Consider the following 10659-nt stretch of genomic DNA (forward strand, 5'->3'; position numbering starts at 1 on the left):
TCATCAAAATTCACAGTCAGTTAATGTTAAACTGTACTGTTCTCATAAAACAAGCTGGTACCTTCTAAATGCATTACAGGCACATACAACCTTGAAGATTCATCTTTTTTCTGCCATAATTATATTTAGTCACAAACAGTTTTTATTTATTTTTTTCTCTCTCTTTTCAAACAGTTTAAACTTACGAAACTGCTTGGTTCACATAGCTAAATGCTGTCTTCCTCCAACTGTCAAGCCCGTGAGCAATTTTTCTTTGTATCTAGCTTTCTCTTCCTCAACCAGGGCCTTAAGTGCTTTGTGCTGTGAGTTCAAGCCTAGCTCATGCTGCCTGCCTCTCCGGCCGTACGTGTTAAAGTGTGCTAGCAACATGCGGATGGTCGCAGGTTTCGACGGGGTTGCCTCTCATCATAATGTGAGCCGCCGTCGTATAAGTGCAGTATTGTTGAGTACGGCGTAAAACACGAATCAGATAAATGAATGAGTAGGTTTGGCAAGTATCTGTTGATGGGCGGCAGTTTACCTCCGGGTACTCCCGTCTATTCCGCCCATAAAGCAGATCGCAGCCACACAGGTGAAAAACTCTTGAGCACCAACACCAATCACCACAAATAAATTTTTCTCATTATAAATTAAAATAGGGAAGGAAAGCTATAATAGTATGTAGTATTATAAAAGTAAGAAACCTCACAGACCTCGTAAACATGAAATAAGTATGAAATAAGAGCAATGAATGCCGAGTTAGATGATACCGTAATAGAAGTAAAGGATCATGTTTGATCTCGATTTAAACCTGAGAAAAACAGCCTCATTTTGGAATTTACTACACTAACCTTCGCCTGAAGACGATAATAACACTTTCGCCATTGATTTATTTATTTATTTGATTGGTGTTTTACGCCGTATTCAAAAATATTTCACTTATACGATATTATCCAGCATTATGGTGGGTGGCCAGCATTATGGTGGGTGGAAACGGGGCAGAGCCCGGAGGAAACCCACGATCATCCGTAGGTTACTCACAGACCTTTCCACGTATGGCCGGAGAGGTACGTTATTCATTTGGTATAATTAGCTGTAATTATGCGTTTTGAGTTCAAGAGTATACAAACTAATCTCTACACTAAAGGCTTAAAATTTGCGAAAGTGGCTTATTGGGAATGTGTGCAGATGTTTTTTATTCCTGATTTTCCGATTGTACCTGTATCCCACGATAGATAACTCTAACCATTTGGTTTTCATGTCATGTGCTATTTCAAACTTTCTCATCTTAGTTTTTGCGAGACAACATAAAGTATTTGTTGAGGAAAAACGGTTCATTTTGCGATGGAGAAAAAGCAATGCAAAGTAAAGAGAAAACCCGATAAACTAATAAGAAATCAAGCAACTAGCCAATCCCACAATCAGCTTGTCCAATCAGTAAGCCGTAGGTCTGTGTTGTTTTTCAGCCGCGAATGGAGGCCCATCTGAAGAAGATCAGGAAACGTACATCATGCAAGATATGAAAAATAACGGCGATTTACAACAAAGTAAAAACAGACGGAAATTTGATTACGGACGAGGAGTTCGCCAGAGTAACGCAGAGAAAACCCGAGCCTCCAAAAAGAGAGTGATCCGAATGCTGTTCGTGATTGTGTTGGAGTTCTTTATTTGCTGGACGCCGTTGTATGTGGTCATTACATGGAAGGTGTTTGATTACCGGAGTGCTCACCAACATATCTCTTCGTTCGGAGACTCTTTTATCTACTTGCTGGCTTACGTGTCGTCCTGTTGTAACCCCATTACCTATTGCTTTATGCATAAGAAGTTCCGACAGAGCTTTATAACCACGTGTAAATGTGGGAAATTTTGTGTGAGAAAGAGCTTAAAACGGCGAAACCAGTTTTCCATATCTGGCCAGTCATCAATCAGAACAGGTACGGTCCGAGTGAGTATATATGATAAAATTCAAGATTCCGACGATGCTTCAGAAACGAACCTTTAGCCTGCAATGTTTGCTTTTACGTAGGCTAAGGCGGGATTAAACGCCTCATGTACCCACACACCCAATGATAAAAATTGACGTTTCTTCAAAATTCTTGTTGTGCAAAACCTGTGTGACTGGTGATATTATCATTTCCTTCTTTATCCGTGTGTAATCACGGATCTTATCGATGCGTCAGCATGGACACAAGGTGTTTTGTATGTCAGAAATGCAAAGCTTGGTTTCCTGGCTGTAGACAATGTTAACAGTATTAGATCACGGCCCAGTGGAAATGCGTCTTTTTGGGTTTTAAAATTTAGATTTCCGTGTATTGACGAATCTGATACAAATGAAAGACTCTCAGTTTAAGTTTTAAAATAAGTTTAATCAGATTCACAACGGTACTTTTTCAATCAAAGATGGTGAGCAAACGCTCATTGAACTATCTACTTATTTGACTGTACATCGTCCTCTACAAATTGTACCATTTTACCTGCCTCTAAAACAGCGCCCTGTTTATCCAATTGAAACAACCCTCTCCATGTTATTTTTAGAAAATCATTTATACCTGCCTGCCTTTGTAAAACATCTTCCTTCACCTGTAGCTGTTATACCTGCGTGTATACCCCATACCCCTTCATTAGCATTGTTTACACTTCGCCGTGCAGATCATAGTCCTTTATTTGGAGTGCTTACATCTCGATCAATGTTCAGATTTGTACCGGTCTCTTTAGAATTACCTCCTCTATATGAACTCAGACAATAATGAAATGAATTCATACAATCCTCCTCTATATATGGCTGTATCATTACTGTGGTATTGTAATCAGTGTGTCATCCATTCGTTTTATCAATCAATCAATCAGTCAATTAATTATTTGTGCAATCATTTCATTCATGTATATATCCTCCACCAGGTTATGTTCGTACCTGTCATGCAATAACTACGCATACTTGTAGTGTCTATGCTTGCCACCCCGTTTAGAACGTCTTCCATTAGTGAAGTCATTATTCCTCCCACCACACAGGCAACATCCTTTTCTACGCGTTATGTTCACACACAATAAACCTCCCATCCCATCCTCCAGTACTCGCAGCGTTTATACCTTCCACCACATATAACATTCTCCTCTACCTGTAGCCTTTATGCCTTTCACCACATAAAGAACATCTTCCCCTACGTGTAGAGTCTCTATCTGCCACAAAAAGTGGAACATCATCTCCTACTTATAGTGTTTACATCTTCCTTCACATACAGAACATCATCCTCCACGTGCAGTGTTCAAACCTGCCACCACATAAAGAACATCCTCACGTACGTACCATGTTAACAGCTGCCACCAGTTACCAGAGTATTCTCCTGCAGGTGTAGAGTAACTACCTTCCACCAAAAACAGAACATCCTCATCACGTGTAGTGGTAATACCCGCAAAGATATAGAGTGAGTGAGTGAGTGCTTGGGGTTTAACGTCGTACTCAACAATTTTTCAGTCATATGACGACGAAGGAATCATTAGGGTGCATGCACGTGTAATGTGCCTCCTTGTTGCAGGACGGATTTCCACCGCTCTTTTATTTTAGTGCTGCATCACTGAGACGACTTACCGAAGGCAAGTAAGTCGCCCCGCCCGAGCCATTATACTGATACGGGTCAACCAGTCGTTGCACTATCCCCTTCATGCTGAACGCCAAGCGAGGAAGTTACAACTTCCTCTTTTAAAGTCTTAGGTGTGACTCGACCAAGGATTGATCCTGGATCTACCGGTCCCGAAGCGGACGCTCTACCACAAAGATATAGAACATCCTTCTCTATGTTCAGTGTTTATACTTGGCATGTCATCCAGAAAATACATCTGTACCTGTCACAAAATTCTCCCCTACGTGTAAAGTTTATACCCGTCACTACATACTAGTATAGGATATTCTCCTCTACGTATAGTATTTATACCTAGTGTGTTATATTCTTGTAGTGTTTACAACTGCATCACATATAGAACATCCTCTTATACGTGCAATGTTCGTACTTGGCACAACGTATAGAAAATCCTCCTCTACGCGCATTTTTCATACTGGACATCACATATGCAGCAGATAGAACATCTTCAATTACGTGCAGCGGTTATGCTTGGCATCATATATAGAACATCCTCCTATACTGTAGTTCCTATACTTGACACCACATACATGTGTAGAACATCCCTCCTGCACGTGTAGTGTTTATACCTTTCCTCAACTATAAAACATCCTCATTTATGTGCATTGGGAATACCCGAAAACATATATAAAACTCTATACTCCTTCTCTATGTTTAGTACTTATACTTGGCATCACATCCAAAAAATCTCTCCCCCCCCCCCCACCCACACACACATGTAGTGCTTCTCACTGCAACTTCATATGGGACATTCTCACCAATATGTAGTGTTTACACCCATCACTATATACGCGTAGTGCTTGTACCTGGCACCACATATAGAAAACCTCCACTGCGCGCATTCCTCATACTTGACATGGCGTATGCAACGTATGGAACATCTCCATTTACGTGCTGTGCTATACGTGTAGTTCCTATTTTGGACATCTAGGTGTAGTGTTCATATCTGGCACCACGTATAGATTCTCCTCCTCTATGTGCAGTATTTGTTCCGGTACTCTCCTTAACTTGTAGTGCCTATACACTGCCAACAACAGCGTATACAACATCCTTCTCAACACATGTAAAACTACATGTAGCGTTTATGCCCGCCGCTGCATTTAACATCCTTCTCTATGTGCAGTTTTACTTCTTGCCACTACATATTAGAACATTCTCATATCTGTCAACATCTATGAAACATGCATACACGTGCAGTGTGCATGTCTGCTGTCCCATGTGTAGTGTCCTAAACTTGCAAATGCATGCAGGAAATCCTCATCTACGTGTATTGATATACTTCTCACGAGGCATAGTTCAACATCCTCCACTACGTTTAGTGTTTACACCTGGCCTCACAAACATCCTCCTCTCCATGTAGTCTTTACACCTGTTGTCACGTGTAGTATTTACACCTGTGTTTAGAGCATACTCGTCTACATGTAGTATTTACGCTTGCCATCAAATACAGAACATCCTCCTCTACGCGTAGCGTTTACACCTGTCATCACGTATAGAACACCCTCCTTTACTTGCAGTTTTTTTACGTGCTGCCACATAGCACATCTTCCTCTACGTCTGCTGTTTACACCTGCCATCACAGATAGAATATCCTCATGTATGCGATTATATCTGTCTCTACTTATAGAACATCCTCTTGAACGGGCAGTGTTTACACGTGCTAACACATACCACATCTTCCTCTACGTGTACCGTCTAAACCTCAGACCACACACACAAAATATCAACCTGAACATGCAGATTCTCTATCGGTCTTTACTTACAGTGGCCACGGAGACAGGAAGCCTGGATGTGTCACATGACAATCAATGAATCACCAGCCACGTGATATGATTGAGTGAGACAAGTTTTATTTGTTGCAAGTGCATTTTCTGTTTGAACTCTCTTCTATTAACGAAAAAGTGTTTATATCCAGTATGGCTGATGGCTGATATACGAATGTTTGTTATGACGCTTATATCCACGGTATGCAGAAACAACTGAGGCGTTCATTTGAATTGTTTGTGTTTATAAAAAGATGTTATCAGATTATTCTAACATTTTAAATATAACAACTGTTGTTTGCTTTTAAATTAACCGACCAGTTCTGTTGGACGCATTTGCATGTGTGTGTTTGAAATCGATACGTTATGTCGAATAAAAACGTTCTAAATAAAGTTTGAATAGTTTGATTTTCCACAGCACGTAAATGAGGATGTTTTATGTTCCTCTCTTGTGAACATCATATAACATAAAACACCTGACTGGAGACTGACGAATTACTGTGTCAACATAATATTTCAGTGAGTTACAATACTATTGCCACGTGTTCATGAAGCGGATGCAATTGAATGTTTTTTTTAAACAAATGTGTTCTTTTGAATCATAATACTGACGTCAGAACTTCAAGACCTAGACTTCTGAAGTATGGTAACTACACGGTATTTTGGACACGAAGTCATTATGTAGGACATGTGATCTGACAAAATTGTAAAAAAAAAAGTGTGCCCGTCTGTTTTCATGACATGTGTGTTGATGGTGAATCACATTTTACTTTGCCATGATATTATCCCAGTATTCAACAGTAACACACGACGACGCACGCTCTGGATACAATAGTCATGTGTACATTCGCACCTTGCCTCTCTGTAAACATTACACTATGATATGAGAGAATATAACCATATACTAACTGCAATCTGCATAGTTCGGAATTCTTGAATACACTATAAACATTATTTTACGTTAGAATTTTTCAAATTTTGCCCAAATGCGATAGTGGATATAGGTACATAAAGCGAATTTCAAAGCTGTAAAGTCCATATTAAATTTATTGCCCAATCCGAAATATTCCTACTCAATCCTATGCGCGAGTCTACCGAAAAGTGAGACCACCTTGAGTTAGTTGTTGGCGAGTTTGTGTCAACGCAATATAAACTTCAGCGACAGAATCGTAAAAACGTCGATAGACTCGTCAGATAATATTCTAAACAAGTTTAGTTAATACAGGTAGGTTGTCTTATTCACATGTAGCGGACAGTTTGGACATTTTTGTGATCGAAGGGTATACGGTTTTTCATGCGTTTGCGAAATCCCAGTTTACTGAAAGCCACGAATTTAATACTGCAAGGTGAAATTCGATGTGAAGTTTGAGCACCATGTGTGCACCCTTTCATTTGCTGAAATACTTGCTTGATTGGTGTTAAAAGCTGTACAGGCTAAGCTTTGACAAGTAATAGTTCTGTCTTAAGGTCTCGGGGAAACTTGTCAGAAGAAAAACATGCGATTAATGACAAGGAAATACACAGAATGCAAAATACTGTCTGAAAAACTAAACCCGCTGCTTTTCCACATATGACTCTTGACACGCACAGGAAACTTTTGGACCTTGACATCATTCAGCTGAAAAAATGGTTATAATCTTTTAACGCATTCCAACGCTATTATAACCAGTGACATGAACGGTAATGGGCCTTGAGAATGTAGCCCAAACTAATAGCTGTACGTTTCAGTCCATCACTCAAAGATTTTAACAAATACTTAAAAACATAAGCTGTTTTTCACAGTTGAGAACAATCCACTACCTCACACATAAATATAGCATTGACATGACATTGAGCAAAATGTCATCGGTTGCTACACTGCTCGATATTTAAAAAGTAAGTTAATAAATTAATGAGATATTTAATTGGCACTGCCTTTAGGAAGAACTAGTGTGCCGTAAAATCAAAGCGAATGCCTTTGTCACAAATTTTTTTTCCTGCAGCTCTTACTCTCACTATGTCGTCATACGGTTAGGTTGACAGATCTTTGATTGTTTCAAACCATATTCGCAAACGACGTACAGTTCCACGATCTGTTTATCTATTACTTCTGCAACATATGTGCAGTTTTGTAATCATATCGAGACAAATGACAGCTCGGCACCTTATGAGGTCGCCAGTCGGCTCTAGGAAACAAATCATAGACTTTTGTAGCCTCCCACGCAAATTTCCCTCAGGAAGCATCCCGGATTCAAATCTGACACGAAACAGATAAAATGTAGCTAAATGAGTCCCATAGGCTTGGTCCCGTTGTATTGTTATCTTCTTTATTAAATGTGATGACAACTCAGCATTTGAGTAATAGTGGACCAATGACGTCTACTTCATAAACAACTAACATCTTTTATTTATCTTACTAATTCTACTTTAGCCATGTGTCAGGGTTCCTGAGGACTGCGAGTTGGGGTGGTCTGAGTTGCTCCTTTTAAAGCATTCGCATGACTATTCTGAATACAAACTTAACTAAGGTAAAATGATTAGGTTTACTTATTTCTGGCTACTGGTGTCCATTTGCCAACTATAATACTGTAGTGCTGCATGTCTAACCTAGACGTAGGCTTGAATACCGTGAATGTCAATCAAAAGACGGGTTTTCCACCGTGTTACGACATAAATGTTGAATTTAAGAAGGGTGATGACGTAATTCGATTATTTGACTACTTCTTGGTGTATAAATACAGTGTAAATGACAAAATTACAGCTGATATTTCAATTAGGATATGACTTTTGATTGCTAGAACAACTGAGTTAAATTCTGGGAGCACGCTGATATACAATCCAATCATCCATTCTTTTTGTGTATACCCAGAACAGTTATATTGCGGCACTGGACCAGGTTCTGTTTTCCATGACAATGCAGACATTCTCATCGGATACATTGCCGTGTTGTGTTCACCAGGGGAGCTATTCAATCTCAAACAGGTTTGTTATCCCTTAGTCATCTGTCTTTGGACAGAGCCAAAAACAGATTAGGACAGCGTTTCCTCAATCAAAGAGTGTCTTTTTATCGTGTAGAACGTGACCTAATCAACAGCAAGGACATTCAAGAGCGATCCAATCTGACTTTTATCACACGGGGACGACCACTGTGTGTCGGTAGATAGATGAATGGTTTTGTCAGGCAAGGATACATGGAAAGCAGGGACGATGGAGTCCTTGCACTTGGTGATGGTAGAGATAGAAGATCATGACACCGCCTATAGCTGCTTTGTCATCGCCGGGCCAAAGTGACTCTTGATTATACCTTGAGAGCTTTGTGTTGGAACAATAAAGCTGCTGTTTTACACCTATAATCAGATTTCTCCCTCAAGATCGGGTTATGTTTGAAGAGGTTAGTACGGTTTGTAGATTGAAGACAAGCTGCAGATAGACAAGAAACTGCTTATAGACTAAAGCGTTGAGAGACAGTGATGGCAGACGCAGCTGTTCGCAAGATGTTGCTCGTTCTCTCTTTCTTCGTTCCGGGGAAGCACATTACACGCGTCCTTCGCTAACGGTTAGCCCTCGTGGCGAGAATCTATCCAAGGGGTGTACAACTGTAAACAACCAGGCGTGCATGTCACTGACAGAGCTAAGTGGAGCGCTCGTATTTATAGACAAGACAAAGTGCGTATATTCCCGAGGCACGGAACTGCCCTATCAGGAATGTACATGTGTACCCAGCATTCCTGACGTTACGCGCTGACGTTTGAAATAATGAGTTAATGGATGAAAGGTATGTGGTCCACGTAACACAGACGAACATGGGATGAGAGGAAAGAAGGTGAAAAAATGGCACGGATATGATAGTGGATGTCGGGCTGATGAATTGATGAAATGACGTGTTACGTAGGTTAACTGTGGTTAGCCGTATTCCTACCTAATAAGAGAGTCAGTCTCGGCTAAATGTTGACTAGGGTTTCTAGGGTGTGTCATTTAGCCTTCAGCTGGCTATGAAGCCCACACAGAGGCTAAGCAATATAAACTGGCACAATACTAGTATAAACACTTGCAAAAGTTTCAAGGGTTATACAAAGGCCCAAACACTCAAATGCGTCTTTCATGGGTGGGTTATCATTTTTCAATGAAATTTCTATAATATGAATGTTTTCATGTACCTAAAGGTGACTCTCGACCAGTTGCTATTTGCTAAGAACTCCTTTAGCCTGCACCTATATAACCCACATTTGACCTGCAAGTTCCCAAACGAAGTGTGTTTAAGATATGCCTATATAGAGGTTCATACCGCACTTATAATGTAATGCTCTGACCCTACCAAAAATTCCACCCACGAAAATATCCAGAGGGTGGTATACACCCGAGGTGTGCGGATAAAACAATGCCTCTGCTACAGCAGCGGTGGATATGAATGTGTTTGGAACATTACCAAATATCAATGAACGATTGAAATATGCCAGGAAAGGTCAGCACACCAGGTGGAGCCACGTGACAGTAGTGGATACTGCAACAAATGTTATTCCTATATTAAAGTAATTTAGAGGATGACACTACTTGTGCACGCAGTAAAATGAAGTAGTTGGCCATAAGCTAACGAACAATTCGCCCCCTGGTGTCGGATCGGGAAACTAAAGACGTCTTTCAATTAGCCTTACCAGAGAGTATAGTATAGTATATATAATTTCTAAGATATAGTACTTACTTAAATATACTTATTACTCCTTACTTACTATACTTAAACAGAATCAATGTATGCTTTGTGGACAGCCGTTTACATGTTAACTGCTGGCAAATCCCACATAATCGCGTGGTCCCCGTCTGTGGACGGGTACGTGTGTCGGGCAGTGTGCACACCAGGTTACAACCAATGGATCCGCCATCTGGTAGCTGGTCCAATGATCGATATACTCTTGCTGTAATAAGACTGGGCCAAAGAACAACTACAGCCATATGCCGCCATCAGATACTCGATTAGGCGTGTGAATCGATTCGAGTAATGATGTTACTAGGCTATTTTTGCCGCTTGTAGCCTGCTATCAAGCACGGACAGAATCCGTTTTTCTAACAGGACACTTGTTTGCAGTCTTGTTTTTTTTGTCCAAATTACTGTGACTTCGGTATTTGTGCTACGTGAAAAAAGGATACTTTGATTATGCACCGATGATATTTACCGTTAATTAATCAAGCTGAGTGTTGACAGTGTTTTTTTAGTTTTTTGGAAACAGATGGATACAAACTCAACGTCCTGTGTGTTTTTTGCTTAGATTTATTATCTGTCTTTTTTTATTATTAATTACTTCTGCTTC

General features: G+C 40.2%; 1 protein-coding gene across 2 annotated transcripts in view; it reads left to right on the top strand.

Moving 5' to 3' along the window:
• The window catches only part of LOC135473741 (cholecystokinin receptor-like), a 39450-nt gene extending 29300 nt beyond the window's left edge, over positions 1 to 10150 (top strand). The window contains exons 3-5 of one of the 2 annotated variants that reach the window (XM_064753619.1): positions 1428 to 1913; positions 5380 to 5451; positions 8432 to 10150. In XM_064753619.1, coding sequence (XP_064609689.1) covers positions 1428 to 1913; positions 5380 to 5426 — 533 coding nt within the window. In that variant the 3' untranslated portion in view covers positions 5427 to 5451; positions 8432 to 10150. Of the gene's footprint in view, positions 1 to 1427; positions 1925 to 5379 lie in introns of both variants that reach the window. The other variant, XM_064753617.1, reaches the window with a different exon arrangement.
• Positions 10151 to 10659: the final 509 nt, after the last annotated feature.

Source organism: Liolophura sinensis, chromosome 8 (assembly GCF_032854445.1).
Source record: "Liolophura sinensis isolate JHLJ2023 chromosome 8, CUHK_Ljap_v2, whole genome shotgun sequence".
NCBI lineage: Eukaryota > Metazoa > Mollusca > Polyplacophora > Chitonida > Chitonidae > Liolophura > Liolophura sinensis.